This window comes from Taurulus bubalis (assembly GCF_910589615.1).
Source record: "Taurulus bubalis genome assembly, chromosome: 20".
Taxonomy (NCBI): domain Eukaryota; kingdom Metazoa; phylum Chordata; class Actinopteri; order Perciformes; family Cottidae; genus Taurulus; species Taurulus bubalis.
In genome coordinates this window covers 2,161,686-2,178,322 of record NC_136608.1, presented here as the reverse complement: position 1 = coordinate 2,178,322, position 16,637 = coordinate 2,161,686, and the positions used below count along the sequence as shown (strand labels likewise).

Sequence of the window (16,637 nt, the reverse complement as noted above, 5' to 3'; positions counted from 1 at the left end):
GCTTCCTTTAGGCAATATTATCAGAAAACACGCCATAAACTTTCACTGTTATGCCGATGATACTCAACTATATCTGTCTATAAATGGCCATCCTTTCAGAACCCATCTCATCTCTCATTGGTTCCCACTATACCACCTCAGTTATACATTGAACTGTGTGTTCCACGTATCTTGTACTTTGACCCATCTATAGTATTTTTTCAACCAATCCACTGTCTCCATATACATCAGATCACGTATAGAAAGATAATGGCGTCCTTACATCAGCATATATCTCAATGATTATATATATATACCTTTGAACGTCCTTTTACCAGATAACCAGAGTTCTTATCAGCTGGTTTGAACTTGCGTACCTTCAACCCCTATGTTATCAGTTTCTCCATGTCCTGTAGTTAGTCATTATCTGAACATACACATTTTTAAAACCATGTTCAATCAATGAATGTATATTAAAATACAGCATATACATATTTTCCCATTACACCTGTCCTTTGGCTCCCACGTGAAACAGATCTCAAGGACCGCCTTTTTTCACCTACGGAACATCTCAAAGATCCGGCACATCCTGCAGAACCATTGATCCACGCAGATAACGCTCTGAGAGAGACTAGTTAACGCTCTGAGAGAGACTAGTTAACGCTCTGAGAGAGACTAGTTAGCGCTCTGAGAGAGACTAGTTAGCACTCTGAGAGACTAGTTAACGCTCTGATAGAGACTAGTTAACGCTCTGAGAGAGACTAGTTAACACTCTGAGAGACTAGTTAACACTCTGAGAGACACTAGTTAGCACTCTGAGAGACTAGTTAATGCTCTGAGAGACTAGTTAGCGCTCTGAGAGAGACTAGTTAATGCTCTGAGAGAGACTTGTTAGCGCTCTGAGACTAGTTAGCGCTCTGAGACTAGTTAGCGCTCTGAGAGAGACTAGTTAGCTGAGAGCCGACTAGTTAACGCTCTGAGAACCGACTAGTTAACGCTCTGAGAGCAGACTAGTTAACGCTCTGAGAGCAGACTAGTTAACGCTGAGAGCAACTAGTTAACGCTCTGAGAGAGAGAGACAAGTTCACGCTCTGAGAGACACTAGTTAGCGCTCTGAGAGAGACTAGTTAGCGCTCTGAGAGACTAGTTAGCGCTCTGAGACTAGTTAGCGCTCTGAGAGAGACTAGTTAGCGCTCTGAGACTAGTTAGCAATCTGAGAGACTAGTTAGCGCTCTGAGACTAGTTAGCGCTCTGAGACTAGTTAGCGCTCTGAGAGACTAGTTAGCACTCTTAGGGACTAGTTAATGCTTTGAGAGACTAGTTAGCGCTCTGAGAGAGACTAGTTAGCACTCTGAGAGAGACTAGTTAGCGCTCTGAGAGAGACTAGTTAGCGCTCTGAGAGACTAGTTAGCGCTCTGAGACTAGTTAGCGCTCTGAGAGAGACTAGTTAGCGCTCTGAGACTAGTTAGCAATCTGAGAGACTAGTTAGCGCTCTGAGACTAGTTAGCGCTCTGAGACTAGTTAGTGCTCTGAGAGACTAGTTAGCACTCTTAGGGACTAGTTAATGCTTTGAGAGACTAGTTAGCGCTCTGAGAGAGACTAGTTAGCGCTCTGAGAGAGACTAGTTAGCACTCTGAGAGAGACTAGTTAATGCTCTGAGAGACTAGTTAATGCTCTGAGACTAGTTAATGCTCTGAGACTAGTTAATGCTCTGAGACTAGTTAGCGCTCTGAGAGCCGACTAGTTAGCGCTCTGAGAGCCGACTAGTTAACTGAGAGCCGACTAGTTAACGCTCTGAGAGAGAGAGAGACTAGTTAACGCTCTGAGAGCCGACTAGTTAACGCTCTGAGAGAGAGAGAGACTAGTTAACGCTCTGAGAGCAGACTAGTTTAACGCTGAGAGCAGACTAGTTAACACTGAGAGCAACTAGTTAACGCTCTGAGAGAGAGAGAGAGAGAGAGAGACAAGTTCACGCTCTGAGAGAGACAAGTTCACGCTCTGAGAGAGCGACTAGTTAACGCTCTGAGAGAGAGACTAGTTAACGCTCTGAGAGAGACTAGGGTTTGCCCTAACAACTCCCTTGAACAGTACATTATTGACGACATAGTACTGCCTCTCGTACCTTATTGCTTAAATTTACTCATACAGTTCCACAAGTTGAATGTGGATTTTATAAATATAGAGCGTCCAGATCTGGGTATAATAAGTCAAACATAGGTTCAAAACATATCAAGAACACGAAGTCCGTTGAGTTTGTTTTGGTTGCAGTTGGTGTGAGGTTGACTTCATACAGACACACAGGAATACCTCTCCAGGCTTACACCTTTCCATGGATAATATCTGTGTTTCACATCAATCACTCTTTGATCTTATTTCAGTACATGTCACCGTTCCATGCACGTCAGCATTTGAACACCTCCTTCCTCTTCCTTCCCCTCAGGCGGAGGTGTTTAAAGCGTTCAGGCAGTTCTTCCAGGCCGCCTCGTGTCGACCGGCTCCGTGTGGCGTGTGTCCCTACCCGTCGTCCCGGGCCATCTATGCCGTGGACCTCATGCTGAAGTGGAGTACGGGGCCAAATGGTGAGCGTCTGTTTTTCACTTGATTCATCAGCGTGATAAGAAATCATCTCCAAACGTTGCTGATTGAGCCTCTGGATCCCAAACTAGGGACGCACCGATCCAACTTTCGATTTCCTTATTTATTATAATGAAAATAGTTTGCAACATAATTTCACTCCGTTTCACGTCTCATTAGCCAAGCGCCTGGTTAGGTCACTAACCAGTGCGCCACAGCCCCAATGTCGAAGCACACACTGCTTTTCATGTTGTAAATTTAGGTTTTCGAAACTCAACATTTGCATTTTGGAGCATTTGCATCAGCTCCACCATGGAAGAGGAACATAAACAACTAGATATGCAATGGAAGAGGAAACACCACAATAGTGTTCTTGTTTGTCAGTTTAAATAATGAAAACGGCTGAACATATTAAGCTTTTAAAAAATAAAATTTTCACATCATGATTGTACAATGGCTGACATTCAAACAGGCACACACTGCCTCTATGATATGATTCCGTGTGCTCAAAGACCACACACACACACACACACACACACACTAACTACTTGAAGCGAGACCATTTCTCTTTTGCATATAGAGCTAACACACTCTTTCTCTGGGACGATGGAGTCCTTACTTGAGAAGGTGGTGCAGACATTGAATCTCTGCATGTCTGATGTGTTGTTGATGTCAGATTAATGTAGGGATTTCTAATATTAGGAATAAACCACATTTGATGCTGAATCAACATATTATCTTCAAAATCATGCATTTACATCTAATATCAAGATTAAGATCAAGATATTTTTACTCCGTACAATGAAATTCTTACTTTGCTATGTCCTCTTTTCTCACCGAATTACAATAACTTAAAATTACGGTCAAATTAAAATACTAAGAAAGGAGGTAAATGCTAATACTATATCAAATGTAAATTTAGGGGTGCGGAGATGGTTGTTGAGGGACCTGTTCACCAGCCTGATGGCGGGTAGAGACAGTTGGTCAGTCTCCTGTAGCGACCGCCTGATGGCAGGAGCGAGAAGAGTCTGTGCTGGGTTTGTGTTCTGTCGATCTAATATAATTCTCTTGAGTTCATTCAAACCAGTTTGGACCTGCATGATAATACTAAGCCACACATTCTCACTCTCAACTCATCAAATACCGGCGCTTGGTCAGCAGTCCTGTGCTTCAAACTTTGCCGCTCCGGGTAGCGTCTAGCTTCTGGCTTCTTTTGGACGTGTCAGAAACGGCATGTCAAAAAGTCCTGAGTTTGTTTGATCGGCCCATCGTTGGCCCCGCCCACCCTGTGTGAACTAACTCGCACTGCCACATCAGTTGCTCTTAGCGCCTTTTTTTGACCCAGGTGGGTTTACATTGAAGTTGGTTGAAGGAGACTAAGCACTGACCAATCGTTAGCATTTGCCAAGTCGGGTTACCTAAAACTAACAGAGAGACGCAAAGGGGCTTAACCTTACATGGAACCAATACATTATATTCTCACATCTTACAGAGTAAACAATTTGTCAAATATTTAAATGAATTCTAATGTGTATTTAGATTTACAGTTGTTTCCCCTGGGGATGTCTTTGTTCAGGATGCTAACCGTTTACAACACTGGGTTCTGTGCTGTGTAGTCGTCTAATGTGTGTGCGCTCTGACCCTGGCCCAGGTGAGCGAGTCATGCAGCCTCAGATCCTGGAGTTAAACTTCAGCCCAGACTGCGCCAGGGCCTGCCTCTACCACCCCTCCTTCTACAACCACATGTTCCAGACGCTGTTCCTGGATCAGCCTGAGCACTGTCCGGTCACACAAATCGCATGATTCAACACCTCAAAGACACCACTTTGTGTTTCTTTGTAACCGGTTCACCATCTTCTTTACAGTTGATATTAAGAGCTTTTGAACACCTTTGCCTCTGTAACTCAGTTCCTCGTTAATCTCTAAATCATTGTCTTTTTTTTATATAGTTATCATAAGGGTTTCCTCTGACCTGATGGTGTTATGAACCTGGGGGTGGTGATTAAAACCTAAACACTGCTGTTCAAAATGAAAAGCAATAAAACGATGTTTGGATAAACTGGACTTGTATTCTATTGTATTAACTCTTCCTGTTCGTCACTTCTTCCTTCCTTGTGGCTTCACTGTCAGTCGTCTATCCTGCTGAGGAGTGTTAGGAGGCGAGAAGGTCGTGGTGCGACCGGTGGTTTGCTGCAATAGAAATGTGTCAGAATGAAGAGAACGTTCAGACAGAAATAGAACAACTGCTGAATTGTAAAAAGGGAAGTGAGTGTAAGCAAGTGGCTCGAGATGAAGAAGTAATGTGCAGGAGGTGAAAGCTGTTCATTTGAGTTTCAGTTTGTCTTTGTTTCTATTTTACTGTTATTATTTGGTTAAAGATGACTGACCAGTGGTTTTTAATTGTTTGTTGGTGTTGATCAGAAGAGCTGCCCTGAGTAATAGTCATGACGGGACTAAAAAGATCAGGCCAAAGAACACAGAGTTTATATGATTAGAAAAGAGTTGATTCATGCATTCATGTATTGTGAATCAATACGAAGTGATTTAATAAACATGAAATTATTGTAATAATGATTCTGTTGACAGAAAGCACTGAAAGATAAACTGTTGAACGTGACCTGATAGTCATTATGAGTCATTTTACTAGAGGAAGTTCATCCTCTTGGGGGAAATAATTGTGTGTTAATCTGATCAAATGAAAGATGTCGTGCGTGTGTGTCCAAATAATAAATGCATGTTTAACCTTAAAAGCCCAGAACTAACACACAGCATTTGTCATGTGTATTTCAATACACAGCTGCATTGTAGCAAATATGTTGTATTCCAAACCTCTCCCCATAACTGAGAGCTTGCATTTCCTTATCATGCCCTCCCTTCAGTGTGAAGGTCAGAGCTGTGAGGAGTCTTTCTCTAAAAGAAAACACTAATGTATCCAGTTCCAACCTCTTTGTTCACAGTGACCTTGGTGAACCTCAGAACTCCTTTTTTGTTTTTTTACCTGAAATAGTTTTAACTCAAATTTGACCTTTATGATCTACTTTTTTAACATTGTATTTATTGTGTTTTTAACATGAAGTGAAAATAATAGAGACTCAGCAACTTACCAAACTTAGGCGATAAAAACAACCCTTGTGTGGAGAAAGTACTGCTGATTCTGAGGACAGACAGGAATTACATTATAAATGAAACACTGCAAAACATGATGAGCCTGTATAGCATTGTTCTTCTCAGTTTTGCAGTTCAGCTACTGAGCTGCTATGTGTTGAAGAAAATGAAAATATAACACTATGCAATGCAACACACACAAGGACGAGAAGAGACGTTGATTTTGAGTTGCAACCCAGCGGGAAGTGTTTTAGAACTTTCAGTGTATTCTTATAGTGTAAATTCAGCCCTCCTGGATCACTTTCCACCAATCAAACCAGTCGGTTGAAAACCAAAGGCTTTTTGAACCAAAGGCTTTTTCCAAGTATGGAATGTTGTTTTGGTGAGTCCTTTGGCGCCCAGTTTAAAGGAAAAATTGGCCACTCATTTGTTTTACTTTGGCTGGGTCAAGATAACATTTTGGCAGAACACACGATTCATGTTGACCTCAGTCATTCAACGAATCGCCAAATTCCTAATTTCTCTGAACTATTTGTTATAAAACCAAATGTGTTCATCATAACAAGTTCCATAATATGTTTTCTTACGATTCCAAATGTAAGGTGTTCAAACTATGTTAAATAGGATGATTTTCTTCAACAACACACACACACACACACACGTCAGATATCCTTTTATTTTGGCTCAATAAATTAGATCAACACACGTCTCTTACTAGTTTCCTCGAAATCCTCGTTATCTGTTCTATCTGAACTTCTGTGGGGGGAAAACAATTTAATAATACAGAGTGAGTCCTACAATGCTGAAATAAAGAAAATTGAGAAAATAAGTTTGTCTTTGGAGTGTTTCTTCTAGAGAAGGTTCATTCATCATACGGACTGCAATGCAGTCTGAAGGAGGAAGAAGACTGCTGCTCATAAAGGAGCAGAGCACTGGTGGGTCAGGTTGAGTCTGGTTATCTGTTTACATATTCAGCCACTTTCTTATATGGAAGCTAAGCAGTAGTATCAGAAAGGGTCTTGTTATTGAGTAGAGCACAGTGGAACATTACCATCACACTTCACAATAGCTGTCCAGGGCAAAATAAGCATACTTTAGTGGTTTATCTATCAACCAGCATGATGCAACCATTTAATTGACCTAACGCCAGAAACTGTTGACAGAATCCCATCAAGGGAACCCCGTGGAGACCCCAGTAAAGGTGTGGGGGGGGTATACAGGGTCTTTTGGCTCAATGATGATCGTCTTATTATTAAAACCTGGTTACCTGGTGTGCATGTGTGTGAGTCAAGCCGCACTGTGTTGAAAACACTGTACAGCCGGCATATTCCTATGAGAGGCTATAGTGTTAAAACGTGTGATGAGTCTGACTGTAGAAAGAATGGAGGTTTGTTGTTATGTTTATGCCGCAGCGGGTCCGGATGACTCTTGCAGGTTGCTCTGTGCGTAATTTCATCAAAGTGGTGCAGAGTTTTCCCTGGTAGACTGTGTCGGGGGGGAAATGAATTCTATGCATTCTGGTGCGATATGTTTTCCAGATGTGCAACTGAATACCTGTGTATCCATTAATTACATTATCTCACACAAGTCTAATCATGACTTATCATGTCTACACCAGAGTGTGTTATTTAAACATGACCTCCTGTTGAGCTACGCATTGACCTTTCTCTTTCCCTTGCATCTCTACCCCTGCCTGTTTACACAGATGGACACAGCACAGGGAGAGGGGGGGTTCTGATAGTATATTAAATCTTCAGCTTGCTATTACACTTTGTCACCATTCAGCTGAATGTTTAATAACTCCTGTCTGTACTATGGGCTCATGTGTGATGACTTGTAACCTCGTTATATTCTTTTATATCTTATCTTGTAATAAATTGTTCAAAGACTAACTTGCTCAAAGTACGGTTGATTTCTCACAAGGAAACTATTCATTTCCACCACAGACTGTTTGGGCTTGTTGAGCTGGCTTGGTGTAGTGCTGTGGCGAACGTGGTGGAAGCTTGCTTAGGAGCATGTTCGTGGTCTCAGGAGAGTTGCTAGCTTGCTAGCCGCTCTGCTAACCCAGCGGTCTCCAGTGCGTAAATACCCACCACCAGTAGCTGCATGAAGATTGGGGATGAGCTTAGTTAGCTGTGTTACTCTTTAGATAGCGGGGAGACTTCAAGCCGAGTCGAGGATTATACCTCTTGTGCATAAGTGTACACTTTGTGTTGTCTGTCTGTTTCGATGGGCGGTTGTAGTAAATAGCTGAAATGTCAGCGGCTGAGGCGTTCATGGACGCTCCATTGCAGGGGTCCCTAGATACATGCACAAGAGAGCAGTTGCTCATGATTGCAGACCGTTATTTAGTGGTGGTTGAAGGAGATAAACGTATCATCAAGGAGAACATTAAGTCAAAATTGATCAAGATAGGAATTTTGTCTGGGGGTAAACAAGAGTCTTTGTCAATTCCTACTGCTGTATCTTTTCAAACTCATGGACTGTCGTTGAGCAACACAGGGAGATTTTGCTGTTGCAGATGGAAGATGACATAAGTAAACATGCATTGGAAATTAAAAAACAGATAAAAATGGAGAGAATCCGCCAAGAATCAGAGACTGCAATGATAGAGCTGGAGAGATATTGTTTGTCTCTGGTCAAAGATGGCAAGTTGTCTGGGGATCACAGGTGCCCCGGCCTGCGGGGAATCGCTTTGATGTTATTTATTTCCGCTGGCTGCCACCGTTTAATGAAAGGGATCCAGACACTTTCTTCTTGCTGTTTGAACGTGTAGCTAATGCTAGATACAGGTGCCTATACTCATCTCTGGTGGGGACGAGTCCGCCTACAGGTGGGAGACTGACCACCTGAAGACCTGGTGCAGCCAAAACCACCTGGAGCTCAACGCTCTGATGACAGTGGAGATGGTTGTGGACTTCAGGAAGAACGCAGCGCATCATCCGTTCTTCTAAGAGGTGATTGGCTGCAATCTGCCGTCCCTCCAGAACTTGTTCGCTTCAAGGACTCTGAAGCGGGCAAGAGAGATTGTAGCCGACCCCTCTTACCCTGGACATAACTTGTTGGAGTGTGAGCTGGTTAAGGGTGAGATAGCTGTTGGTGTGTGTCCGGCGTTGCCTATTGAAGGTATACATTTTGTTTTGGGCTACGGCTTGGCTGACACTCATGTTGTCCAATTGATTCTGCGTCTGACGAGAGCTCCAGAGTATTGCCTGAGGTTTTTCATCCTGCGCTATGAGCAAATCAGACCCTGACTTGTCACCTGACGACACGGTTGAGATAGTTTTGGAGGCTCCATCTCTGTCTGGGCTTCCTGTGTCACACAGCGAGGTAGTGGAGGAGCAACGTGGGGATTCTTCTTTGAAAGAGACATTTGAGCGAGTTTTGCCTGTTTCTGATATAGATAGTGCAGCGAATGGCTACTTGGGGTCCAGAAAACATACCTTAACATTTTGAAACATTTCTTTCGGCCGTGTGTCAAAAGGGATGTGGCCACATACATTAAAACATGTCATGTATGCCAGCTAACGGGAAAACCAAATCAGAAGATCAAGCTTGCGCCACTATCCCAGCTCTGAGTGAGCCATTTAATCACCTCATTGTGGTCTGGTTGTAAATATTTGCTCACAGCGATGTGTTAAACCACCAGGTACCCGGCTGCTTATCCTTTGAGGTCAATCACAACTAAGGCTGTGGTTAAGGCATTGTCACAATAAATGTCTATATTTGGCATTCCTAAGGTGGTCCGGATTGACTAATGCCGTGTTCACACCGGACGCGACGCGAATTTGCGGCGCGAATTTGCGGCGCGACCAGTTTACATGTTAAGTCAATCCACAGACGCGTTGCGGCGCGAATTTGCGGCGAGATAGACGCGTTGGAGGCGGCGCGAACAGAACGTTTGACCTGGGGCGAACAAAGCGAAGGACGCGGCGCGAATTCGCGTGAGTTGAATTATCCCAACTCTGGCGGAGAAAAAGTTGCGGCAGCCAATCAGCGTTGAGAATCAGCGTTGAGAAGCTCCGCCCGTCACCACCGCCGTCTCCCCGTTTCTGAATGAAACTGCTGCTGCTCCGCCTGAACCAGTGCTGACAGCGGCTTCATTGAGACGCTGTTGTGGGACTACGGGTAATATTATGAACCCAGACACCATGGAGTTTGATGTTCTGACATATGTGGAGTTTACACAAAAAGTATAAAGCAGAACTGGTGGTTATTTCCATGGTGGATGGCATAGTCGGTATCGTTTTACGGAGATACGCGAGACGCAGTTCCTGGAGGAGTCGGTGAAATTCACCGAGCTGTGTGCGGCTACGGATGATGTTATGAACCCAAATACGAGGGCGTTTCATGTTCCGACATGTTTGGGACTTCCACAACAAGTATAAAGCAGAACTAGTGGTTATTTATTCCATGGTCGATAGCGGAAATGAAAGCTTCGTCGCTTGTCTCTCACAGAGGCAAGCAACAGAGCTAAGCCACGCCTCTTTGGTCGCGCCGCGAATTCGCGTTTGGTGTGAACACCCTCTTTCTACTCGCGCGAGTAAACTTCTGCGGTGGACGCGGCGTCGCAAATTCGCGTTGCGTCCGGTGTGAACACGGCATAAGGGTCGAACTTGTCATCACACATGTTTGGGCAGGTGTTGAAGTTGTTATCTGCTTATCATGTTGTTATCTGCTTATCATGTGCAAAGCCAGGGAACCTTGGAAAGGTTCCACCAGACCCTTAAGTCTCTCCTACGTGGATTTGGTACCGAGCTGGATAGAGACTGGGAAGAGGGGCTTCCATGGTTGATGTTGGCTAAGAGGGAGGCTGTACAGAAGAGTACAGGGGAGGTTGTCGTGATTGTCATAGTCTTCAACCAATCAGATCTTTAGTTTGACATGTGGGCGTATTCTTTGACGTGCCAGCGCCCGCAAGATGGTCCTGGACGTATGATTGGTCAGTGGGCCAGCGTGAGCATTAACATGCCCTTTGATTGGTCGACTTTTGTCAACAAAAAGCTACCTAGCTGCTAGCAGAACTCAGTAAGAGTAAGAAGAATTCAGGCTGAAACATGAGTTAAGTCAACACATTTTTTGTGTTTTGCTTGGTATTGTTTTTTTTAACACTCAATGACTGAAAGAGGAGTAGAAACAGACTTGGTGCCAGATTTACTGACAACGTCTTTCTCACGGAGGGTTACGGGCATGTTTGGTGGTGACGATCCTAATATCGACTGCCACTATCGAGCGGACATTTTCAGCCCTAAATCGGGAGGCTTGACCGTCCTCTGGTCCATGGCCATCGAGAAGGAGCTGTTAGCTGCATTCACAGTTTATTCACTCGACAATAAAAATGTGTTCACACCAAACGCGTCAAAGGGGGCGTGGCTTATCTCTGTTGCTTATGTCCGTTGTTGAGTGATTGTGGAAGAATAAAAAAGTCTAACTATTATAAACGTATAATCATTTTCTTTTTTCAGTATAACCATTGAACATGTATACTGTTTGGTTTTTATTTCAATTATAGTTTGTGATTAGACCACATAAAATGCATCGGACGCTATAAGTTGCTATGTTATATACTCTTTTTGAATGTGATGTGTTATGTGTTCTCTCCTTTGTTAAGAGCGTTCATTGGCCATATTGCCAAATAAGGCAGTAAAACCTCCTCTGGTGACAGCATGACTTATGTATTCTGGTGTTTAAAAGAGTAGGAATGTATGTTTTTGGGGTGCCTGGCAATTCTGTACAGGAGGAGAGAAGGTGCTTATTCACCAGCTCTGAACTTTACCATTTCTCTTAGTTACTTGTGACACTGGAACTGTTTGATTGAATTGAATTTTTTGTATGTAAGATAAACTTTAAATAAAACTCTGCCTCATCATTCATAAGTGAATGAAACCAAACGAACTATTCTGGTTCTTCGATAAAACCTATAACTTGTTTTGAAAAATAAACAACAGATCGAAGGCGTCATACCAATATCGGATGAGGATTCATAATATTATCCGTAGTCCCACAACAGCGCCTGAATGGCGGCCGCTACCAGCGCTGCTTCAGGCGGACTAGCAGCAGTTTGATTCAGCAACTGCAAGACGGCGGTGATGACGGGCGGAGCTTCTCAATGCTGATGCAACTTTGCGCCACGCGATTTTTTCGCCGGAGTCGAAAAATTTCAACTTGCACGAATTTGCGCCGTCAAACACTCTGTTTGCCCTGCGTCAAACACATCATTCAGCTCCTGGGAGAATGGCCAGGTGCTCCCAGTTGGGCTGATTAGCTCCGCCTACCAGGGACCTGCAACACACAAGCACACACACACACACGCACACACACACACACACACACACACACACACACACACACACAGCAGGCCCAACCTAAAACCAGAGGGCCGTCACAATCCAGTTAATAAACTAAAATAAACTAAACCTCCGTTACGTTACAAAGCATTCCATAAAGAAATAAATAGATAATAAAATGAATCATTACAGACAGATCATTTCAGTGTTGGAGCCCAATAGCAAATGTAATGAGTGTTTTGGTTTACACAATTGCATTGCACGCGGCAATAACACAGACAAAGCCTTAACCGCGTTTAGGCAGCATCGCCTATCGAACAATGAACTGACACATAGCAGAAAACATTTGCATTGACACATCTAGACCCCTAAAACTGACATTGTTTATTATACAACGTGAACAATGGCAAATTAATTATACTTCATGCATCCATTTCAGTGTATTTTTCAGCTGCTTCATATACTGACTCGGCTTAAGTCACTTTAATCAAAAGTATCTGATTTATGGTTTCTGTTTCCTGCAACATTTTTTGTGCCACAAGTTTCTTTCTTTTTTCTTTCACACAATGATACGCTCCTCCCCCTTTCAACCCACCAATCAGAGCCTACAGAGCGGCATATAAACAGTCAGGTCTGCTGCCACTCCTCCTGTCGGAACCTAGCTCAGTGGAGCACTGCTGCGCGCGCAGACTGCGAGTTCAGTGGGACTAAGCGCGAGGAAATTCATCCCCCAGCTTTTCTACTCGGGACCCGTGAACGTTTCTGGACAGCAGACATGGGGGTTTATTCAGCTGAGGGCCTTACTAGTTTCACGTGAACGACCTTACGGGTCGGGTTTGAGGGCGCGCGGAGGAGTGCGTTGCATTCCGTTACGTGAAATGCGGTCAGACGGTAAGTAGTGTTGCGCGTGAGCGTGTTGTACTGTTAATGCATTTTCTCTGAAGCTTTTCTTTAACTGTGTCCCGCCGTAAACCCGCGTTGTTCGTCGCTGTATTCTCCGGGAGCGAGTGTAAGTAGCGGCGTACGAAACGCCATATATGGCTAGACCGTAGTTTCTAAAGGCAAAGGTTTTTCACCAGGGCTGAAGTATTTCAACTCTGGCGAAAAGGCGACTATTCGCAACGCTTTTTACAGTCTACATAGTCGTGTCATTCAGGCTGGACAGGCCAGAGAGGGGGTGGGGCTTATCTCATGTGCAAACTGTTTTCATTTCCACCATGAAACTAACCACTAGTTCTGCGTCATACTTGTTGCGGAAATCCCCAAAACGTCAGACTGTGAAACGCCCTTGTGTCTGGGTTTATAATATTATCAGTAGCCGCACACAGTTATGTGGATTTCACGCGAGAAAGTGTGTCTGAGCGTACCCGGAGCATTAGTTATTAATGGTTTTAACCAGCGTTAGTCATTAATGGTTTTAACCATGACTAAAGTAAGACCGCTGCGCCCTCAGCCGTGAAAAATAAATGTTGCTGCCTGCCGAAGAGCATACTGTATGGACATTTGAAACCGCACAGCCCTACGTCGGGATCAAGTCGCGCCGATCCATTCTGCGCAGAACTGGCTCCTCTCGAACAAACCTAATGTCTCTGTATGTATGATACTTAATAGTCGGCTCGGATCAGGACGAATGGAGCAAATACAACTTTTAGAGATGCCTGATTCTTTTTTTTTTTTTTTGCTGCCGTTACTAATTACTGATGCTCAATATTGGCAGCTATAGATCGCTTTGTCTGATTATAGGAGACTTATTTTTATTTTTGGAAACTGTCCCAAAAACTGCTCTGAAGTCTGTAAACCATAATACATTCTAAATGCTATTATTTTACTATAATAGTCACCTATAGTCTCTTTTCTTTTTTTCTTCATAAAACACAATTAAAATGATAGCGAAATTAAAACTTCTAATTTTGTGGATTAAATCTAATGACAAGATTGTCACTAGATTTAATATAATCTATTTAGAGCTAGTGTTATGCCGTGTTCACACCGGACGGAAGTTTACTTGCGTGAGTGAAACGAGGGTGTTCACACCAAACGCGAAAAATCGCGGCGCGAAGGGGGCGTGGCTTAGTTCTGTTGCTTGCCTCTGTGAGAGACAAGCGACGAAGCTTTCTTTTCTCTTAGCCAACATCAACCATGGAAGCCCCTCTTCCCAGTCTCTATCCAGCTCGGTACCAAATCCACATAGGAGAGACTTAAGGGTCTGGTGGAACCTTTCCAAGGTTCCCTGGCTTTGCACATGATAAGCAGATAACAACTTCAACACCTGCCCAAACATGTGTGATGACAAGTTCGACCCTTATGCCGTGTTCACACCGGACGCAACGCGAATTTGCGACGCCGCGTCCACCACGGAAGTTTACTCGCGCGAGTAGAAAGAGGGTGTTCACACCAAACGCGAATTCGCGGCGCGACCAAAGAGGCGTGGCTTAGCTCTGTTGCTTGCCTCTGTGAGAGACAAGCGACGAAGCTTTCATTTCCGCTATCGACCATGGAATAAATAACCACTAGTTCTGCTTTATACTTGTTGTGGAAGTCCCAAACATGTCGGAACATGAAACGCCCTCGTATTTGGGTTCATAACATCATCCGTAGCCGCACACAGCTCGGTGAATTTCACCGACTCCTCCAGGAACTGCGTCTCGCGTATCTCCGTAAAAACGATACCGACTATGCCATCCACCATGGAAATAACCACTGGTTCTGCTTTATACTTTGTGTAAACTCCACATATGTCGGAACATCAAACTCCATGGTGTCTGGGTTCATAATATTACCCGTAGTCCCACAACAGCGTCTCAATGAAGCCGCTGTCAGCACTGGTTCAGGTGGAGCAGCAGCAGTTTCATTCAGAAACGGGGAGACGGCGGTGGTGACGGGCGGAGCTTCTCAACGCTGATTCTCAACACTGATTGGCTGCCGCAACTTTGCGTCACGTGATTCCTCCGCCAGAGTTGGGAGAATTCAACTCACGCGAATTCGCGCCGCGTCCTTCGCTTTGTTCGCCCCAGGTCAAACGTTCTGTTCGCGCCGCCTCCAACGCGTCTATCTCGCCGCAAATTCGTGCCGCAGCGCGTCTGTGGATTGACTTAACATGTAAACTGGTCGCGCCGCAAATTCGCGCCACATCCGGTGTGAACACGGCATTAGGAAGTTAAACTGCCATAATTCATCTCTTTCAAATTCTTCATAAAAGAGAAGCAACTGTACCTATACTATTTGGTCACATTGAAATAATTTGTTGAATACAAAGAGATGACGCGGCAGAAAATTGCTGCCTTGGTTGCTGCAGTCTGTAATGCTGCGTTCACGTGAGAGTAGATTACGTGCAAAGTCAATGCACTCAAGGCAATCAGCGTTGAGAAGCTCCGCCCGTCATCACCGCCGTCCTGCCGCTGCTGAATCAACTTGCTGCTGGTCTGCTGCTAAAGTAGCGCTGATAGCGGCCGTCATTCAGACGCTGTTGTGGGACTACGGATAATATTATGAACCCAGACACGATTGAGTTTGATGTTCTGGCGTATGTGGAATTTACACTAGTACAAAGCAGAACTAGTGGTTATTTCCATGGCGGAAACGGTACCTGGTTTTACGGAGATAAGCCACGCCCCTTTCAAGTGCAAGTAACGTAGCGTTTGGTGTGAACGCAGCATACGGCTTTTTTGTTGTCACGAATCAGTTTACATTTATTTTTATCTTTTTGAGGATTGTTTAAGTCATGAATTTACATCTTGACACCCTTAGCCACACAATCCTGCTTATGTTTTGAAGGCTAGTGGTCGTAAAGTTAATGTTGCTGACCACCAGTGGTTGAGCAGGTCGGCAACAGAAAGGCTCTCTTGAATTGTGAGACAAGTTTAAAATCTTCAACAATATTGTAAGGTACTATAGTCTGCTGGACTCAAAGACGAACAGAGACGGGTTGATGAAGTGTTCCACGTCAATTTATTCACAAACAGCAAGTTCATGAACAAACGGTTGGTTCCGGCTGGCAACAGACCAAAGAGTATAGGTTCCCCCTCGTTCTGTAATGCCCCAACTGACTCTAGTAATAGTGCATGAAACTGTGCGTCATCAGTCCCTCCTTGTCACTCGAGCCAGAACTAACTGCCCTTCCTCTTACAACGTGACCAGTGCCTGATCACTACTAACTAACGTTTTCTTGCAACGTGACCCGTGGCCCCCCTCCCTCTAGCCCTCCGTTTCTTGGAAAGTGTTGTTATTGTGACCCCTTAACCTCACTTGGAGTGTTGTTGACCATATTCCTCCACTCAACTCCCAGATGCTACTGCGTGATGTTATCGAGGCCTGCAACCCCCCCTTGTCTCCTTACTTGGAGCTAGGCCGCAGCCCGGTCATAGTGACTTTCCAGATAAACTTTCGCCAAAACCATGTACTGTGTACAGAGAGGAACATTACGCTTACGTAAGTGGGCCTGAGTGTTATTGCAGCTGTGGCTCGGCTGTTCTCTGAGATTTTAACCCTTCTTCTACACCCCTGTGGATAAAACCTCTCCCTATAGTTAATGTCTATGGCTATTACATCCTATTGCTAGGGTCCATGTCCTCCTCTTGGGGGTCTCCTTGGGTGCACCCCAACAAAGGGTGTAGTGCATATTCGCAGCAGGTCCTGTAGGGTGATTGGGGCAATGCATTTCATGGCCAGGGCTTGTAGTCTCCATAATTCGCC

General features: G+C 44.3%; 1 protein-coding gene across 1 annotated transcript in view; it reads left to right on the top strand.

The window, feature by feature from the left end:
• Positions 1-4,615, top strand: part of ttll12 (tubulin tyrosine ligase-like family, member 12) — a gene marked incomplete at its 5' end in the record, with an annotated part of 29,440 nt that extends 24,825 nt beyond the window's left edge. The window contains 2 exons of the mRNA XM_079235810.1: positions 2,420-2,558; positions 4,205-4,615. Coding sequence (XP_079091936.1) covers positions 2,420-2,558; positions 4,205-4,356 — 291 coding nt within the window. The 3' untranslated portion in view covers positions 4,357-4,615. The remainder of the gene's footprint in view (positions 1-2,419; positions 2,559-4,204) is intronic.
• Positions 4,616-16,637: the final 12,022 nt, after the last annotated feature.